At 45.2% G+C, this 21,277-nt stretch overlaps 1 protein-coding gene across 1 annotated transcript; it reads left to right on the plus strand.

The window, feature by feature from the left end:
* Window positions 1-693: 693 nt before the first annotated feature.
* On the plus strand, window positions 694-17,321 carry LOC148593707 (uncharacterized). The gene is given in 15 exon segments (XM_088529811.1): window positions 694-1,084; window positions 1,861-2,118; window positions 2,948-3,122; window positions 3,746-3,955; window positions 4,814-5,028; window positions 6,139-6,452; window positions 7,313-7,592; window positions 8,528-8,616; window positions 10,638-10,784; window positions 11,555-11,730; window positions 12,586-13,837; window positions 15,340-15,437; window positions 15,921-16,051; window positions 16,054-16,432; window positions 17,006-17,321. Coding segments are annotated over 15 exon segments (4,431 nt in total).
* The last annotated feature ends 3,956 nt before the right edge of the window (window positions 17,322-21,277 follow it).

Here is a 21,277-nt window from a genome sequence, read left to right on the forward strand (position 1 = left end):
GTGAATACATTCATTTTTGCTGTGTTATATAAATGTAGATATGGATGCATATACAAGTGGGACATCTCAAATTCTGAGCTCCAGGCAGGATTCTGACCTCAAAGGAGAAGTCAGCATGCTTTTGAATGTGGCCTGTGTCTGTCTGTGCGGAAAGTACAGTATTAGTGTTTTGGGTCAATATGTGCTATTATACTTATGTGCTGCAATATTTTATATGAGAATCTCTTCTCCTTCAAAGAAGAGTCTTCAAAGAATGTCCTCTTTCAAATTGGTACCAGAGGCCTGTTTCACACTGCATCTGCGTATACCATCTTACATATCCACCTTTTAGAGGTTTTTCCATTAAAGGGCTTCAGTAAATCTTTCTGAAGCCCTCTAGCGTACCATGAAGATCCTACACATGCTTTGGGCAGATTGAAATGCTTCACTTCCATTCCAAAATCCTCTGACCAAGAAAGTCATCACTGTGCTGAGTGAAAATAAGCAGGGTCCTTGGAGAATGTGCTGCACTAAATGCTATAATATATTCTATGCAGATGAATTAATCACAGAGGAAAGTCCACCATTGGAACAGTGGAGAAGTGCTGGCGTCTGAAGAATGAAGGCGGCGAGCCAGAGAAGACGCAGCCCTGACTGTTCCTGAGATCTTTCCCTGTAGCGCTGCTAGGCAGCATTACTGCAGCCTGCAGCACCATGGATGAAGAGGACAATGAATTTAAAGTAGTGTGGGCAAAAATTGTCGGTAGGGCAAAGAAGAAAGCTGAGGATACTGAGGAGAAAGCTGAGGATACTGAGGAGAAAGCTGAGGATACTGAGGCAACAAAGAAGGTTCAGAAATGGATAAAGACCACTACAACAGGCAGATCTGTTCCTGGGAGCCAAATCGATCAGTGCTTTCCAGTAGTGAAGGGGAAAGATTTGCCACAAAATTTGGGTTCTAAGGTGCTGACAGGGATGCGTGAAGAAGACGATGATGCTGTGCCCTGCAGTAGTGGTGGGACGTCACAAGAAGACAGGAGAAGCGCTTTCCCTGACAGCCAGCTGCGCACAGTGACCAGTTACTCTACCAAGAGGAATCTGACAGGTGCGTGCACTGAAATCTTTCAGACAGAAAATAGGCTAGTACTGAAAAGACTCAGTTCAGTAGAGCTCTTTAGAAGTCTGGAGGAGGTATGCAGTTCTTCAGTAAGGTGAAACCTAAGTGCTGAGTGATATATGAGGGAGTCATTACCTTTTTTTTTGCGACTTCAGAATGTAAATCATCCCTCAAATCATCAAGAAGCAAGTTTAGATTATATCAAAGTGTTTTTTCACAGTGTGTTATTGTATTGAATGTTGAATTATGTTGCCATTGACTGTCACCAAGGCCAAAAAAATAAATTAAGAAAGGTTCTGGGTTAATTCATGAAGGATTGGTCTTTCAGTGATGACTAAATATGATGACCAGAAGGCAGTCACCAGTGCATGAAATCCTTAAACTGACAGCTAAGGTCAACCAGGAGAAGGATTATTTTGTACTTGTTCTGCCTGATACCCTTTCGTAATTATCTACTAGTGACTGCACTCAGAAACTGGGCTGGTGAGATCTTTGGTCTGATCTCACAGGTTGCCTCAAAGCAGAGCGGAGATACACTGAGCTGTTAGCCTGCTGCTCGTTACCACCCCTCCTTAGGAACACCTGTTGCTTGGTTCTGAGCCTGAAAGTCCGAAGCATGGATAGGGCTTGAAGATCAGAGTAGAAACATGTTCATTTTTTTTGACTATCTCAGGTTGCTGTTTTGGGAAGCTTCCCAAGAGCTCCCTGGGCAGCTCAGTTACCTGTTTAATTCTGACTGGGAAACTGTGCTTTGTCCCCTTCAGTGAATGCTCCGAGTGACTGTTCCCAGACTACACTATCCTTCCGTCCTTCACAACCAGAGACCTGCTCTTCAGACACCTTGAAGACACCACTGCTGCCTGGGTCGAAGGTGCGGGCAGCAAAGCTGGCGGTGGAGGGAATGCAGCACTTCAAGAGAGTGGCACCTGAGCAGCTAAAACATAGCCTGGGCGATAGCTTGCCAAAGGCTGCAGCTAGCAGGAATTCCTCTGATGAAAGCGAGGAAGAGAACCCGGAAAAAGGTACGTTTCTGCTGTTATTTAGCTCCTGTGTGTGCATGGAGAGTGCTGAGGGCTGCTTAGGGTGATTGCATGAGCAGCAGTCTGGATTCCTGGGCTTTGTTCACAGCTGGACAGGTGGCTTGTGTGATGCTGAATAAATCGCTCCACATGTCTGAGAACTTGCTTTCTCTATTGATAAATGTGTGTTGATCTCTATACTTTTCTCCTAGATCTTTTGTGCGGCTGAAATTTGATTTTATGTTAAGTTCTGGAGAGAGAATTTACTTTCTGGAAACAGGTTGAGATTCTAAGAGCATCAGTAAATCCAGTCGTTCTTCTCGGGGGCAATATTGTGTAGCTCATATAAATATGACCTTAGTTACTCCGTGTCTTCTGTAAATCTCTGAGCACTTACAAAATAGGATGTTCTATGCAGATGAATTGAATCCGTAGCAATTTGAATTCATAGCACTTTTTTGGTGTTTTGGTGCTTTAAAAGTCAAGGCCCCTTTAAAAGTCAAGGCCCTGCTGGTTCTCTATGGACATGAGAATTTCCTGTGTTTAATATGTAATGTTTAAGACCCCATGTTCTCCCAGAAACTTCATCTAAAACATAACTCTCCTTTTGGTTCTGATACATAATGTGCGATGAACCAATTGCCACCTTCCACTCCTGGGGTAGTGCTCTCCTGTACTGTTTGTGCATTCCCTTGTGAGAAATGAGATGTGAAGATGCAACAGGAAGATTGCAGGGGTTTTTTAAGTTAATAAAATAATCATGACAAATGTAACAGTTTCATGCCTTTCACTACAAGATGTTTAACTCTATCATCTCTCCCTTCTGTGCCAGTTACCCACGATCTTCCATCCACAAAGGACGATGGTGCTTTGGCTTTTGCCCTTCAGCAGAAGATCAAGGAGGAAGTCCCGGAAAGCCTAGAGGAGAAGGGCTTGTTTTTTTGTCAGATCTGCCAGAAGGATCTTTCAACCATGAACACAACACGACGGGGGCAGCACGTTAATAGGTGAAGCACTAGCATGAAAGGCCAGTGTGGCTTTCAGCAGCAGTGCCTTAGAGAAGATGTAATTGCAGACTAGGTAGCAAAGCTACCCATTAGTGTCCATTTCAAAATCTGCCCATTTCAACCCATTTATTCAATTAAATAATGATTTCCTAAGAACATTTGGTATGTCAGCTGTTTGCAAATCTGAGCTATTCGCTGAAGGAAAGATGTGATACTGTTTTGCAAGATGCACATAGACTATGCACTATATACTTTTGTAAAACTATGCACTATATACCTTTGTAAATACTATATATATGCACTATAGACCTTTGCTTTCCACAGGTAATGAGAGTGGAAGGCTAAGGGAAGGATCCTTGTGTTTTCTTTTGTCAGAATGGTGTGGGCTTAAATTGATGCCAGCACTCTATAACAGTTTCCTTAGTGGTAAATATCAAATACTGTTAAAATAGTACATACAGCTAGCTCTTTATGAATGAAATGTCTGTGCTTCTCTGTAAAGAAAGTATTGTAAACAGCTTGCTTAAGTAGTTGGAGTTGCTCAATTACAGCATTTCAGGAGGCAAGGTTCAAAAAGAGCATTTTATTTTATTTTGTTTTGTTTTATTTCCATCATCCTCCAGGTGTCTGGATGAGATGGAGGCAGCAGAGATCTCCTCCTCCAGCAAACCAGCAATCCCTGATTGTCTCGTCTGTGGCAAACATTTCCAAACTTCCGAGAGCCAAACTACTCACTTGAAACGCTGTGCTGTGAAGATGGATGTTCCTCCTAAAATGCTGCTTCAGGCACTGCAGGTGTCTCAGTTTGGAGTTGCCTCTCCTAAGTATCCCAGGTAAGATTTTGGTGAAAATCTTGCTTTCCTTCAAAAGTGATCAGGTGGTGGATGACTATGAGTCAGCAGACAGGAGCAAAATGGGAAGTAAATAATCTTACACTAATTTGTCAGAAATATTTATGCTCTGAGAAGTAATTACGTAATAAAGCTGAATAGCGTGGTTGAGCTTATTAAGCAGAACATGCTATATGAGCATACAGTCTCTTCGGAGTATCCGTGTTTCCAAGGCCTCAGCTTTTCGGCTCGTTGCTGTCCTGGATACATGGGCCTTATCCACAGAGTCAAGGAGGAAACATACAGGATGTTCTGAATTGTGCTGGGTGCAGAGATGTATCTGCTCTTTGGGATTTGAGCACCATGTTCAGAGTATAGCGAGTGGTGCCTGCCTGAAATGTATCCAAAGGACTTTTAAGTCTTATTGTGCTGAGGAAGGGCCATTGCTTGTTTACTGTGGAAGTGTAAGATTGGCAAAACGGTTTTGGTGATGGTGTTCTTGACTTCAACCTGATTTTTGCCCTTTGATACAAAGTTTAGGTTTGAGGTAGCAGATGGTTAAGGCCATTCCTGCCCTTGCAAAAAAAAAAAAAAAAAAAAAAGGCAGTTTGTCAGTGCTGCAGTCTTATGTTTACCTTTCCAAAATAAGATTTTCTCCAAATTGCTGTGAATTCCACGCATGATAAGAAATCCTTTTCTTTCCTCCACAGAAAAAAGTACTGTTGATGCTTTCTTATTATTCTGGATATGGGAATCTCTCTGAGGAAGTGGGGCAGCTGGTCTGAAGTGCTCAGGGTTTCTTGTCTCTGATCCAGTTATGTTAGGTTAACTTGGGCTTTCTGCTGCATACTTACGTTTCAGCAATCAACCAAACATATCAAAGCGCAAAGAGTTCTCCGGAGATGACTCAAAGGAAATGAAAAAGAGGATCAAAATGGAACCTCAGGATGAAGATCTGCAGGTTGCTATGGCAATGTCACGCTCTCTCTTGGAGCAAGAAAAGCGTGAACAAGCAGCAGTAGCTGCAAATATGAAACCCGTGGCTGCCTTGCCAATCAAATGGAAGCCTGGATCAGGTATGTGTCACCGTGAGTGTCTCAGGCTATACTATTGGAGGAGTGATGTAACAGCCTGCTCTTCACTACCAACTTTTCTGTTGGGCATAGGGGATGACAAGCACACTTCTGTTTCATTTAAGTTGTCCGAGATGGAGTAATGCAAAGTATCCACATACAGATAGCCAAGGGAGGCTGCAGGATGTTTCACTGAAATCCATTCTGAGTCTTATATTTATTTCACTGGTTGATTGTTTCAAAACTATAGAATGTTTTTAAGATGAGTTGTTTTTTTAATAAATCCCAAAGGGAAAACATGAAAAGACCATTGTTATTTTTTTTGCAGTGCATTTTTCTTATTCACTGTCCCATACCCTTGATTATGCAACTTTTTCATCCTTCTCTCCTTGCTCTGCTTTCCTTCTGAAGTATATGTGCATACAACTACACAAGTTGAACCTGTGGTTTGCTATTTAAATGCACAAAAATGGTCAGAAAAGAAGCCAGTTGCCCTGGGGGAAGGTTGAGTTCTGCACATAGGAGACACTTTGCTCTTCGTGGCTCTCCTCAATCTCTTCCTGCTGATAACCACTGCCAATTATATTGGGAATTAGTAAGTCAAAGGCAGTAAAGAAACAGACCTGAGAAACAGACCTGACAAATGATAGCTGTGCAGGATTCATATGTGCTGTGGTTTGACATGAGTGACCATCACCAAGTGATCAAGACGCACCAAAAGCAGTCCTTCATGGCTTTGGAGTCTTTTTTCTTCTCTCTCTCTCTCTCTTTTTTGAGTGAAGCGCTGCTAACTCGCCAAAAGCACTGTACGCTCACTGTTCAAAGGGTCTGGAAGGTAGCCTGCACATAGGTATCAGTTGCTTTCATAGTGATCTGATTTGACAGCTCAGCCCAGCAGGACCATGTGTGCACGAATAAGTCTTCCCTGAAGGTTTGTTTCTCTGGCAGAAGTAACGGGAGGCTTGGGACTTATTGCAGAAGTCTTGTGTTCTGCTGTAGTTGCATTTTGATCATTGCCAACTGCAACACTTGAAAAAGCTGGCAGGTTCAGTTCCTCTGCTTATGTGTTCAGCTGTTCATTTATTTGGGTTTCTTTTGCTTTTCTTTTTAAAGAGAAAAGAACACGTAAAAGAGGCCCAACTACTCCTCCACCGTTACTGCTGCGGGATCCAGAGACAGCCCGCAAAAGGACTGAAGAGCGAGCCGCCATGGTGCTTACACAAGAGATGGAATTCCCTCCCACTCCTCGGCTTCCCACCAGTAGGATTTTGGAGGATGGATCTGAGAAAACAGACTGGCTCATGCCATCGCCCAGAAACAAGGACTGCCCTTTATGGAACAGCAGTGCTCTAACAGGGCCCTGCGACCCTGAATCATTCTACACTGCTGAACTGACCCCTCCAATCGTACCTTGCATAACTGTGCAGGTGGGATGCTCTTTTCTCCTTCCTCTGGTATTTGTGTGCCACAGTTTACTTGCTCTGTAGCCCTTCTCTTTTCTGCCATTTAAGTGAGTCACCCCATGCTCTGCATGCTCTCTGCTCCTGCACAACTGTCCCCTGGTCTCACACAAGTAGGTTTGGTGATCTTGAACTTTCACTTCTCCCTTTTGGACAGGAGGCTGAGGCTTGTGTTGCCAAGCTGTTCTTTGGGCTTTTGGAAGACAAAACAAATGGGAGCAGAGCACTGAGTGAGAGGGCTTGAGCCTCTTCATTTTGCCACTAGCTTAGCTATTTTTACAGTAGCCTGACTCTTGTGTTCCTTCTTGATACTTTTCTCTGACTGATTATAATCAGAGCCTTTCTCTTTCTTTACTCATGTTTTGTATCAAGGCAGCAAGGAACAGTGTGGAAAGTTCACACTGAAGATGGATGCTTGTGTGTTACACTGAGGAGGGGGTGGGCACTCCTAGGGTTGTAAACTGAAGCGTTTGCATTTCAGGCTTTCCCCATGTATCCCACTGCCTGAAGCTGCATGCAGGACTGTGATCCAGTTTTAAACCGGGCGGTCTCACTCTGTTATTATCCAGATGCCTTGCCTCTCGTTTTTCTGTAGTTTTATAAATGCTGCCTACAGAAACAGACAGGACCTTTTAGTCTGTCGCCTTATAGCACTATCTTCTTGGAGAGCAAGTATGTATCTGGGGATCGCTCAAAGTATTTTATTAATATTTATTAAGATATTTTGAAAGTATGAACTAGAGATCAATTCAGAGACTGTACTCTGAGCTCTGCAAATACATACAAAATTATTTTATTGATGTCTTTTTTTTCTCTCCTTTGATCAGAATTATAAGTCAGAGACTTCTCTGCCATCAGTGGGATCTGATCAACCAGAAGTATCTCAGCAACTTCAGCCTGATCTCAGTCCTCATTATCCTGCTTCTCCAGAGACTGGAGAAAAAGCTGCTGATGAAGCCGACTCGGGCTCTGAACGGGCTGGACAGATTTCGTCTCAGGGCGAGAAGGTTCATGTTCAGACTCTGCAGCAACTGGTTGAGTTGGCCATGGAAGCACAAACTCAGTGGAGGCTTGAGCTTAACGACGCTCAGGAAGTAGAGCAGCCAAGTAAGTTCTGGCAGCCTCATGAGCCTCCTCTCTGGTGTCATCAGCTATGAGGAGCCACGTTTAGCCATACTGAACTTGGAGAGCAGTGGCAGCAGCTGCAAGATGATATTGTTGATCCAGGGGGTGATATTTGGGGGCATTGTTCTGTAGTAGGCTTTAGGTACAATCAAGTTGACATTTCTGAAATGATTCATAGATCCCAATATTTAAGAAGAGCTCCTCTTAGACAGCAGCTTCTAAATTTTATTTTAAAAATCCTTTAAAGGTGTCAGATGCATTTCTGCCAGCTGGGGGCCCAGACACGGCCAATCGTGAGGCAAAAATATATCCCCAAAATATATGCTCTTTTCTGCCTAGTGGCTTTTGCCGACAGCACTGTCTTACGAGTTTTCACCAGGAGAAGACCTGGTGAAAGAAGAGCGTTAAGAGATGGTGTTGTGTTGGTACATGGATACACAGTCCCTGAAGTTGATCTGTACAGGCTGAAAAAAGTCCACCACCTAGAATTCCTTCAAGAGCAGCTCTAACTTCCCTGGTTACAGTGGTGTGCATTGCACAACGGCACATTCCAAGACCAATGGTAGCCTTAAAATTGTCCAACCATTTAGCATAATATATGCACTGTGTGTCTCCTGTTCACTCATCAGTAACTAAATCTAATATCTCTCTGCTTTGTACTTGACTTGGGTAAAATTCCCTCAGTTCTCCTATTAAGCTGCAGCAAATGGCTGCTGGTCATATGCCAAGAAAACCAAATGCATCTGATAAAGCCAAGAGGGGGAGGCTGAACCATTCAGCTCAGAAATGTCAGCCTGGGACAGGAGTCTCTTGGGGAGTTGTCATGGCAAGGAAGAAATGGCAGTTAAGAGTTGCCACTTCGTTCTGTCTTACAAGAAGGTTGTACCTGACTTGAGATGTGCCTTTTCTTCTTTGAGGAAAAGAATTGACTTCCAGTGATTCTTCACTAAGTGGCTTTGCCCCTCTACCCATAGAGAAGAGATTTCCGAGAAGCAGCGATATAAATGTAAGGACAAATGTTATTTTTCCCCTTTTTTGTATTGTTTATTTGCACTGTATTTTTGTATTGTTTATTTGCTAAAAAAAAAAAAAGCCTCTCCTATTTGATTAATTTCCAGAAGTATGGAGTATTTCCCATTCATTTTCACAGAAACAGAGATGTTTAAGCATTATAGTCACTCACAGGAATCATCCTAGGCAAAGCTGAAGTCCAAATACGTGATGTTTCATTGATGCCCACAGGCAGGCTTGTGGGTGTTTCAGAGTGTTTGTCCTACTTAATTTAAAATAACAGGTAACATAAAGCAAATTTGTGCATAATTTACACAAAGAGAACCAGGTTAAATATTGAGGCTGTAGTGCATAGAGTATTTGGGGGTAGTTACTAGGGATGTATCTGCTCAGCACTTAGGTAGTACTCTGCTTTGATGCCCAGCCTAGATGACACAGGCCACACTTCCTGGAGACCAGGAGAGACAGAACTGTCTGGGGTTTCATCCAGGCTCATGTATGCACCCATTTTGCATGGTTCTGACCAGAACTTTGTCAATGCCTCTCCTCTTATCTTCCTTTCCAGTCTTTCTTTTGCACAGAGAATGGTGCAGCCAGAATATTTCTGTTCTTACTTAATTTCCCCATTTTCGAGTCATAATTTTAGTGTCAGCAGGAAGGCTGTTCTGGGCTTCCTGCCTGGAAAGCAGTGCCTGCCTTCTCGGGGTACCGTCTTGCAGGTGTCCTACCTGCCAAGAAAAAGAGAGCAAGAAACACCTAACAGGTTTCCAGACTGAGCTTCCTGTCTTGCCCTTGGAGAGCAGTCCATGACGTGCAGAGTCTCCTCTAGCCCACCTGTGAAGCCTGGAAGAAATGGCCCAGCGTGTGCTGCCGTTTCCATGCTAACTGGTATTGGCTCCTTGCAAACACACTGAAGCAAGTAGAGAGGCTGAGTTCCCACTGAACCAACCTAGAAACCTGCTAATAAAATAAAGAGCTCTGCTGTTTCTGGTGGAACTACATCTCATGGAGTTGGATAAAACTTGCCTTTCTTCCAGTCTGCACTAGGTTCAGAAAGCACAAGGTCAACAATTAGTGTCTCAGGTAAAGCTGCTTTCTACTTACAGTCAGGCAGCCTCCCTCAACCATGGGCTGCAGGTATTTCACGCTTCTCTGAAGCACTGGCCACCTCCAGAAGCAACACTGCTACCTAGGGAGTCTGAGTCTTTAGAAGATTGCCTTGTATGGGTTTGTAGTAGGGGTAGTGCCAGACATTAAACTAGTCACAGATCGCTTGGGCAACCAGCCTTCCCCAAACTTTCAGTAAAGGAGTCTAAAATTATAAGAGTAAATACTTAAAAGTAAATAAATAAAGGAATTTTCAAAGGAGATTTCAGTAACAAGTGCACAAGTTCCTTTGGACTAGATACCTGCATTTCTTTTATTCCGTGTTGCCCCCTTGTTGCAGAGGGTTTCTTCCCAGGTGTCATTGCTAGACCAAAACAGTGAACAAGAGAAGAAAGGCTCATTACCTTGCCCCTGGGTCATCCTCATTCCTCTTGCTCTATGCAATTGTTATGAACTGAGTTCAGTTCCATCAAGGTGGGAATTACAGCTTTCAAAAACATGGTGGAAGACAGCAGAGCAGGAGGCCAACTGCAGGCAGTGGCTCTGCCACATCAGGAAATGATGTGGTAAAGATCCGAGGACGATGATGTGCTGTAATGCAAAAGGCTGTTCCACAAGTAGAGTGGAAGACAGCATGTGACTGCCTCTTCACAGCTGCTAAGCTTTGAAGAGAGGAGAAGGAGGGAAACAAAGCCAGAGATGTGTGTTGGACTAGGTTGCTTACGTCTCTTATGGAAGACCTTGCACTGATAAGGATTCTGTTAGTCCTGAGAAGGCAAAGGCAGCCATACCCACGCTGGGACCCAGAGTACAGCAGTGCTGACAAACTGGGCTGTTGCCTCCTTATCTGCCAGGAAAATGCCTTACAGCTGTAACAACTTCTGTCTTTGTGTCCCTTCTATGTTCTAGTCCTCTTTCAGGATGCTGGCAGAAGATTACAATATCATGGTTAACAACGCCTACTTGAGTGATATCCAGTTTCAAGTGGACTCGGGAGAAATCCTTTATGCCCATATGTTTGTGCTGTATGCACGCTGTCCACGGGCTGTTCAGCTGGTAAGTACTGCTGTTAGACTCTTCTCTTCCCCTCGAGTAAAGCCCCTTTGCAGTAACAGGAGTTTGACCGTCTATTCCAGACTGATCACAACAAATGAGTTAGTGATGCCGTACAGTAAGCACAGAGTATTTGGAGATCCAGTGGCAAGTCACTCTGGACCTGCTGATTATGGAGTAGACAGTATTTACAAGCTGTGCTTGTAACTAACCCAGACAGAGGTCTGTCACTCCCACAGGTGCTATGGAGGTAGCTGCATTGACCTGTGCCTTTGGCAAGGACAGTGAAGTAATTTCTGTGTTCCCAGAAGCATTTTGGTTCATATAGTTTCCAGCCTGCTCCTGTGCAATTTCCTGCAAAGGCAATGAAAGGCAGTGGGCTGAAGACAGGAACTTGCCCTCTGACAGAGCTGCCACCAGACCATACCAACTTCTTGACAAAGTTTTGTCATTCTTTCTGGAATCAGTAGAATTCGTTTTGTCCTCATGCATGATTACAGCAGTTTCAACTCAAGGTGCTTAGGACCATTTATGAGGGGTCCTTGAAAGCTTCAGGGTACAAGTTAACAGCTGTATGGAGCTCCCTATTCCCCAGGGAGCTCTGTATCTCTGGTCATTTTAGCTTCCCTCTGAGGCATCAAATCCTAGCCATAGGAACAGACTTTGACACAAAAAAAAAAAAAAAAAAATAGTGGCCTGATAGAGAGCAGATACTGCTGGTGTTGTTCCTTTATGAGGAAGTGGACCTTGTTTGCTTTCCTTTTACCGCACAGGTTTACGACGAAGGGATATATGTGAAGGTGAAGGACGATGACGACGAGCAGACGCGCCGGGTGCTGCTGAGTGATGTGACAAAAGAGGCAGTCCTCGCATTCCTGCGATATCTTTACACTGCTTATACTGACGTCCCTGCTAGAATCGTGCCCCAGCTGAGGGCTTTGGCTACCAGGTTTGTATCATATGAGTGTGCTTTGGGTCACCTCATGCTTTCAGCCACATGGACTTTAACCTGATACCTTCTGTTGTGGTTTCAGTGGATTTCACAAAACTCATTTCACTTGAGATGCAAGTACCTCTGCTTCCATCTTAAGTGAAATATGAACACACGAGCATCTTATCCTCATTTTTTCATGAATCTTTCTTCAGGTTACATCTGCTTGAGATTTTCTATTTTTGGTTTATGACTAGAATACTTTTGCCAAGTTTTGTCTCATGATCTTTAATGACAGCTGATGGTGGCAATGGTGATGAGTGTAATTCTCAAAGCATTGCCCTAGTGACACACTTAATCTGAATGAGACTTGCAGAATGTGGATGCAGGGAATGCTAATTTGTTATGTCAGTCATGATCCTAGACATGTGTTAGATAATGAACTTGAAACAGCAGCAGATGAAACACATTCTATCGGATCAAAATCACTTAGTTCTGGAAATGTAGGTGTCCTCCTTTTAAAGTAATTCTGAAAAAGACCAGGAAAAAAAATCTGCTCTTTTATGTTGATAGTCAGTTAAACTCATACCTAATCAAGGAGAACTGATTATCCTCTGTAGTGGCAGCGATGCATTGTTTGGAATGGGGGAAATAAGTGTGAAACCTGAGAAGATTATGGTGACACGGAGTGAAAACCTGAAATTGTTATTGACTTTATTAATGTTGAAACTGCATGTCTAATTTGGCACAACAGTTTCACAAATTAAATTTAACTTTCTTTACAAGACTCACTAGATTGATGAGGCAACTATAACATTTTGGAATTTTGAATGAATTTTGAGGGAGATTAACATTTCTGTTACATTCTTGCAGGTTTGATTTAAGGGAACTTGTGCTCAAGTGTAAGGACTGCGCTGAAGAGAGCCAGGCATCTTCTGGAGTGGATCCAGAAGATGATCTCCTCTCTGCGAGAGATGATGAAGATAATGATAACAGAGCTGAGAACTTCAAAGAGCTCCTGAACTCAGTGTGGGTGGGTGAAGATGAGGAAGAAGAAGCTGTGCTAAACCCTGCATGCCAGAAGGAAGACGACAACAGGGCGGGTGAACAGGAGTCGGAGGAAATATATGAGTTTGCTGCAACTCAAAGAAAAATGGTTCAAGACAAACTGGAGATGAGTGAAGGCACAGATTACAACATCTGTAGGGATACTGAGGTAGCCCAAGGTGCGAACCAGCAGACTAAGAAAAAAGAGGCAAAAAGGTCCGTATCTGCCTTGATAAGCAATGACTTCAAACATCTGAGGGAAGACAATGATGTGGAAACATCCAAATGTGACTTGTCTGAAGAAGAGAAAATGCAGAATACAAGTGGATGCAAAAATGTGAATGCCACAAGCATCAATTTTGAGTCTTGTCAGTTTGAGCCTCAGAAGTGGGTTAGGAGATGGGAAAGTGGGAAAGATTTCAAGTTGTCTGAGGCTTCACATAATATGGGAGAAGGAGACCGCTTGGAAGAACAACAATTCACCAACTGTTCACTGCACAATGATACTGATAGGCGTGAAAATTATAAATGCTTATTTTCCAAAAATCAGATAGAATACTGTGAGCCTTCTCCAATGAAAGAAGTTGTCAAAGAGTCAGGAAAGGCTGTTAGCGAAAAACATGCTGATGTTAATGATTTGCTTCCTTACTCCAAGTCACAAAAAGACCTCTCTCCACACAGGGATGGTTTTTGTGGCAGTCCTCCTCTCAAATCTTCTATGTCTTTTTATCGTGCTGTTGGTTCTTCACTTATGTCTTCAGAATCGGATAGGAAATTTCCCAGAGAAGCAAAAACACCAGAGAGAAATCAAAAACCATTCCTGTCTCCCAAAATAGCTTTCCAGAAAGCCAATGAGCAGGACATTACATCAGGAAATCGGAACATAGAGAGCACAATTTCTCCAAAAGAGCTTTTCTGCACTGATTTAAACAAGCATAAATATGTTTCAGTTTTGTCAACACCAGTCATAAAAACTCCGGATGTTGCAGTCCAGAACAGAAAAGAGGCTGATATTATTTTTTCATCTTCTGATGATGAAATGGAGCTAGAACAAGAGAGGAAGTTACCAGAGTCTGGCTCTCCTGAAAGTTTCCTGAAGCCCAGATTCTGGGAAGTTTCGGATAGTGAAGAGGAGGAATTCCCACAGATGCTTTTTTTAACTGAGAAGGTGTCAGCTTCGGCAGATGCCTGTCCGACAGACCTTGCAAAGACTCCCGGTGAGAGCTTGTATCTGTACAGAGTTCACTGAAGTAGGTTAAATTGTTGTCATTTTAGGTGATCATCCTGTTTGTTGTTCACCTGCTATATTGAGAGGGTGTTTTGGCCTTCTAATCCAAAGCAGTCAGGGCCAGGCACAAGAAGGTACAGTCAGCTTCTGATGTGGGGGAGTGCAACTAAATACGTGGGATAGTTGAAGCATAGCCATTTGTGATCCATTCATGCTGCTGCTTTGACAGTGATCGTATGCATTGTAGAAATGATGAGACATTACCTGGGAGGGGAAAAAAATCAAACAGCCTTCACTTTGCATGCTAGGGAATGATTATTCCTTGCAGTAATGGGTCTTGTTTTTCATGCATTCATCACTGATGTATGTGCTAACAATTACACGAAGACATCGGGTAAGCTTTGCTTCCAGTGGTAGAAGATAGAGGTTGGCTGGAAGTAGGTGCCTCTCCTGCCCACGGGTAGGCTCTCTGCATATTTTCCTGCAAAGCTCTTCTGATTTGCCTTTGCTTTGACTTGCCCTGCCCTTGTGTTTGCTGATTGTAGGCTCTTCCAACAGATTTTTGTGTGTCCGGCACTGGTCCCAACTGGAGGACACAGTGAGCGGTTTCAGGACGCACACAAGACTAAGGGCCAAGCTGCTCTTTGCCACCAGATTGCACTTAGTGGTGTCAGGAGCTGGGCCTTGTCTGCTTGAATGTCTGATGACACAGAGAACACTAGCCTCTGGGGTCATACCCTTCTGGGGTCAGCTGCTTACTAGGACAGTTCCTTCCATCTAAGCTCTAAGAACAGCAATTTATCCCTTAATATTTATTAGATATATTACTAATTATACTATCGTAAGTAATTAGTTTAACAAGCAGGATTTAGAACATGACCTGAGACTGACTGTGCTTCACAGTATCAGGAAATCAGTATCACTAAATCAGTATCTAATTCAGGCCCCCAGAACCTTGACTTGTTCAGTTTCTTCTACATCAAGTCTCTCCTATGCAATTTTCTTCCTTGGGAAAGAACCACTTCACAGAATTCAGTAAACATATATTTTTAATTACCTTGCAGCAGTTCTATCAAAGCCTCCAGTGGGCTTTTTTATTCAGACCTAACATATGGCTCAATTTGTTTTCTGATTTAAAGACACTAAAAAGCAAATATCCTAGACCCAAGGAAGACGAAAGTGTTGATCTGTTCAGTATAAAGGTATTTAGTAGAGCAGCTTGCAGACAAGTAGTTCTTCTTAAACAGTTACTATATAACATTAAAATATCTGCCACCAGGAGGGGAAGATATCATCCCTCCTATATCCTTCTGTACTAATTCTGATGACAATTTCATTCTGTTGCAGAACCTGCCTGTCAAGAGAAGGACAAGTCTCCTGAGACTCCTATGACACCAATGCCAGCTTACTCCCTTATGAAGACCCCAGAACTGAAGAGGGAGTTGAGCAGGTTAGCACTGCTTCTACAAGTATATCTAGAAAAAAAAAAGTACAAGTACATCTCTTTATGAGCAGAAAAAATGCATGGAAGTTCCATCTCCATGTGAGGAAGAACTTCTTTACTGTTTGGGTGTCACAGCCCTGGAACAGGCTGCCCAGAGAGGTTGTGGAGTCTCCTCCCCTGGAGATCTTCCAAACCCGCCTGGATGTCACCCTGTGCCACATGTTCTAGGTGTCCCTGCTGGAGCAGGGGGGTTGGACTAGATGATTTCGAGAGGTCCCTTCCAACCCCAACCATTCTGTGATTCTGTGAGAAACCTGCTGGTAGGTGGTGTGAAAGGCAGCTACTGTGCTAAAGGGGAAAACTTGATGGTTTTCCAATGTCATGCTCTTCCAGCTGGCCACTGAGCTTCCTGGCCTGGTCACATTGCTGAGCTATAGCAGTGGAAGGCGCAGCATTATCTTAGGCTTAAGTCCTACCTTTCTCTTTCAGATTTGGAGTTCATCCTTTCCCAAAACGCCAGATGGTGTTAAAGTTGAAGGCCATATTCCAGTATCCTCACCAGGACGTGGATACGGATGTGGATACTGACACAGAGGATGATATCCCATCCTCCCAGCTTCCCCACAGAGGCCTCCAGCCAAGCGCCGTAGGCAGCTGAAGACTAACGGGCATGCTGGTGGGAAACGTGCCAAAATCTCAGAAACCGTGAGAAAAAAGCAGCAGGTTGTTAAGGCTTCTTCAGCACTCGCTGGGCAGGGTGCTGGGGGCGAGGGTTTGGTCACACCCCCTGCAACAGGCTGTGCAGCAGCTGAGAAAGGAAATGAAAGGATGTATCAGCCCAGAGGAACCAGGGAGCAGAACACACCAACTGTATCTCCAGAGAGGGGCTCTCTGGTAGCTGATAAGGAGGAGCTGATGCTCTCATCATCTCAGGAATCTTCATATTCTCAGGAATCTTCATCCTCGCTGGATGGCAGTGACGTCTCTACTGGTATACAGAGGTAGGGGAACAAAATACTAACGAAGGAGTCTACTGTGCAGCACAGAGATGAGCTGGGAAAATGGGAAATATAAGTGTCAATGCAGAATACAGGGGATCTGTACTGTAGCCAGCTTCCCTGAGCTTTTGTCACTTGAAGTAAGTTCTTCTGTTGTACGTTTCAGTCTAATTGCTAGTGAGCTATTCTGAGAGCACAGAAATGCTCACGGGTGAAACTGCACATGGGCAGAGCTCAAAGCTGGCACTGCAAGGAGCCTCGCAGGGTGGAGTGAGAGCCTGTAAGAGGAGCAGGGAGCGCTGCTCGGTGAGCACTGCGTGTGGTGCTGCACAGAGCAAGTGTGTCAGCAGTAGTGCAGCAGGAGCAAGGAATGCCGGGCAGCACCGGCACAGCTTGATGTGCAGGTTTGCAGAACACGTGGCGTGTTCTGCCTCCCTCCCTTTGGCAATTGCTGGTGTCGGAGATCCTACACAGGGCATTGCAAGGGTTGGCAGCCAGGGACTTGGGCATCTCTGAGTGTGCCCTTGATGACCAGTTGTTTCCTTGATTGTTTTTTGCACTTTTTCTCACTTTTAGTTCTTGTAGCAATATATCCGAAGATGAGGAAGAGGAGCTCCCAGCTTCTCAGACAGCAGCCCAGGAAGCAGATACACTGGACGCAGTGGGAAACTGCATCATTTCAAATTCAGTCCTGTACCACAAGGTCCTCTTTTACGAGCCAATTGAGCTGGCTGCACTGCACCGAGAGCTGAAAGCAAACGGCATGAAGATTTCCAAGGCAAAGCTGATGGATTTTCTAGATGCTTACTGTATCACCTTCACCACGGCTGCAGAGCGGAAGGAGAAGGAAGCCAAAGGCAAGGGGAACGGAAGACAGAGGAAACGCTACTGAATGGAGCCTCTCTCCCATTTCCAGCGGCAGCTGCAAAGATCCCTCCTGTTGGTGCACTCCCCTGCTGCTTCTCCTCTTTATCTTTGCTTTCCATTTTTTCCTAATAAGTTTTAGTTCCCTAATAAGATCTTTTTTCCTGAATCCTCAGACTCTCCAAGTAGTTATTTATTCAGTATTTGAGCGGCCCTACTGATTGCTACGCAGGGGACATTGTGGAAATAAGAGGCCTTTGCTGTCCTTGGTTAATCTGGTGGTCTCTGGTAACACTCCTCTATCTGTGTGCAGCTGTTCTTCTAAACTATTTCTCATGGCTTTGCAGTGTCCTCTAACACCAGCAATTGTGTGAAAGCCTGGATTCTAACATTCCGCTGTGTGTGTCCAACATGTAGCAGGTATTGGCGTGCTGGGATCTCCAAGATATAATCTGCTCCATTTTCTGAGGGCTGTGTTACCTTGTCTTTGTAGTCCGATCAGAGCACATCCTTGACAGAGGTGGGGTTTTTTGTTTTTGTTTTTTTAAGGAGATGGTATTATAGTGATTAAATCTCTTCCTTGAACAGTCTCTTCTTAAACCTATTGTAAAAGAAGTTGTGAACATCATCTGGAACTCTTGGACAAACTCCTGGACCCTAAAAGGTCATCTTTTATATGTATTTTGTGAGCTCTTCTGACTTTCATGTGTTTTGAGAGCTTTGAATCTGAAAAGGTCTTGGCAAAAAGGACACATTGTTATTTTTTTTAAAAAAGGAGCCACTTTTGTAACGTATTTATGTATTCTGGAAATTATTTATATTTTTGATATATTATAGCCTTTTTATTTAATTTATATAAATAAACAGAATAAGATCTTGATGATAAACTGTAACAGGTAATGCCTTAGGAAGGCCCGGGGCAGCCTAAGCAGCAGTCCTGGGTCTAGCTGGGAGCAGTAGTGGCTCCACAGTGAGCGCTCTGGCTGGAAGGGTCCTCAGCAGAGGACGGAAGGACAAGGTGAGTCGTGGCACAGGGGCCCAGCAGCAAGGAGAGCTGGAACAAGGGATTGCTGCGCAGTGGCTGGAGAGAGGAAGATCACCAGGTTTGTTTGAGATGGAGAGCACCAAGGTAGGAGAGACTCCAGGTAAGGCTGGGGAAGGTGTTTTGGTCAGCCAGAAGGAGAGATGGGGAAGACTTCCTTGCAGAAAAAGGCCGACTTTCTTGCAGAAAAAGGCCAAGTTTTGCCTTAAGTGGCATTCTAGGAAATACTGTTTCCCATAATGTATCACATATTTCTCTCTTGTCAGTCTTAATATGTGAAAATAAGTAAGATCCCTTTCCATCTTCTCTGCTGTATTCCTAGTCAAGACATTTATCATCAAAACTTTTGCAATCCATTCTTTCTTATATCTTGACCTTCAGCAAATACAGTGTTACACTTTGGGCATATAAATTACAATCGTTCAACTAATAGGACTGCACCATAAGAAACTTGGTAGCATGCTAAGAAAAAAAAATTTAAAAAAGAACAGTTACTGAAAATGCCTATATCCTCTTTTCTCTGTCATCCTTAAGCCTTTCAACTAAACACTTTGCCTAATGAAACAAAACAAAAATTTAACAACTGTGCCATTCGGATTGGAGATAACATTTTGCAGAGGCTTGTCTCAGTATTCTTGTGGCTACAGTTGACAAAATTAAATGGTTTTCCTAATTCTAACAATTCTCCCAAAAGAGGAAAAATGACTTGCAGCATGTCAGATAGGTCACAATGCAGCCTGCATGCTGCAAATTATCAGAAAGCCATTATTCATTCTCCTGCTCTGTTAATCTGTACGCAAGGGTGTCTCTTCCAGCTAATATTAATGTTTCCATCTGCCAGTGATGACGTTATCAATCAGTTTCATTTGTATACTTTTCTCTGTTTTTGTATGTTCCTAACACAGGGTCATATCTCTCTTGGAAAATCCATTGTCTCTATAAGAAAAAAACCTTTTCAACAAAGATTTGAATTGTTTACTATGTTAAAAAGTAGCCAATATGTTATTGGCAATGTATAAAGCCTTTGGCCTACCCCAACACACCTGATGAGCTCCAAATGAGCTTTGAAAAAAAACACTTCCAAATGTGTGTGACAACGAAGTGATCTGTGTGAGTGCCTATGGATACTAGTAGAGCAACTTTTGCAGCTACTGCCTGTTGTTTTGTGCATTATCACATTTCCTACCTACAAAATCGGTAGGGTGATGACTGTTGTGCCCTCCCTTTCTACCCGACCAATAACTCCCAACTATTGTGTTTACGGTGCTAAAGTTTAGGTACCGAAGTGCTAAATACAAGAACAGCCTTGTGCTCATCCAAGGGCCTCCTGGAGCCTTTGGTAGCTCCATGCTGGTGGATTCCGTGGGCTTTGGTCAGTGACCTGTGCGCTTCAGCTCCATGGTGGCCATACGAAGGACGGGGGGAGGCCTGGCCACGCAGGTCCCACAGAGGTTCCTGGGGACACAGGTAACGCGTTCACGGTGCGTTCCGACCTCCTTGCGTGCGGTTGCTCTTCCCTTTCATCTCGCCCCAGCCGCGGTGGTGGCTGACGTGTGTCCCTGACGCCTGGGCCCCGGTGCCGGCAGCCCTCCTGGCGGCCTCCCAGGGCAGGTCTCCGCTCTCCTGCTTTGCCCCTCTGCTTTCGCTGGGGACCTCGAGGGCCAAGAACCTTCCTCCTGCTCCTGCACGAGGCTCAGAAGCGGCTCCCCCGCGTGACAGCGGCGCTTCCCCCACGGGGGAGCCGCGTGCTGCAGGTAACGAGCTTGCCCGCCGTTCATACTCGGCAGCAACGGGCCCTGAACGGCGAGAAGCGCCTCGTAACGCGCCCGGACAGCGCCGAGCACCGGCAGCAGCGCCGCCGCCGCCGCCGTTTCACGTCGTCCTCGCAGGCCGCGGCCGCGACCGCCGCCTGCCATTGGCCGCCGCCGTCACGTGGCTCCGCCGCCGGGCTGTGGGCGAGCCCGGAGCGGGTAGCGGCCCGGCCGGGCTCGGCCCGGCTCGGCCCGGCCTCGCGGCGGCCGCTACACGGTCGGACCCGGCCCCGCGGGCCCGGGCAGCGCGGCTGTCGCCTCGAGGCCGCGCGTCGCTGCTCTCTGGACCCCGGCGCAGGCGCCCCGGCGGGGCGGGCGGCCGGGCTCTGCTCTCCCCTTTCCCTTCCCCCGGCAGGAGCTCCGGGCAGCGGCGGAACCTGACCTCCCACATGGAGCAGGACGAGGAGCGGTGGCTCTGCCGGCTCCAGGCGCCCCTGAGCAGCGCCCGTGCAGGTAAGGGCCCCCCGCGCCGTCCGAACCGGGTCTTCTGCGGCTTCGGGCACTCCCGAGCCAGCCGCGGTGTGGGGTATTTCATAACCCGCTGTGTGTTTTATTGCTGTCTGCATCTGCGGGTGTTTTAGCATCCAGCCTAACTTACATTGAGGAATTCTGCAGCTTGCAGCGCTTTGTGAGGAACCACATCCTCTGCTTTGAAGCTGCCTTCTACTGGTTCGCTGGATGCCCGTGGTTCTTGTTTTGGAATAAACAGCGCAGGGCAGATGGCTGCCCACCCTCTGCAGGACATGCGTGTTCTTACAGAGCTCTGATATCTCCCATCAGATGAACCTTTCTTGGGCGGAACACCCCGTTAAATCATTTCTCATACAGAGGCTGCTCCAAACCTGGGCATCCATGTTACCTTTCTGTACCTTTTCCAGTACTATTAATTATTCCAGCACATCATTTCAGTCCCATGTCATTGCTCCAAGCCATTTTTAGCTATACTGTTCGGCTGAAGTTCAGTAGGGAGCTGTTATCTCCCAGCTGCCTGCATTGAGCCAGGGGAATCTGCACTCCCCGGTTAGCAGGAACCACGTGTGCCTTCCACTGCTGCCCCTGAGCTCACGTCACCGCCACTCTTGGGGAACTGGAGCTTCTTGTGCCCAGAAGGTGACATCGCAGGCCCTAAGT

This window comes from Tinamus guttatus, unplaced genomic scaffold (assembly GCF_059628265.1).
Source record: "Tinamus guttatus ecotype Peru unplaced genomic scaffold, ASM5962826v1 Tinamus_guttatus_pri_ptg000348l, whole genome shotgun sequence".
NCBI lineage: Eukaryota > Metazoa > Chordata > Aves > Tinamiformes > Tinamidae > Tinamus > Tinamus guttatus.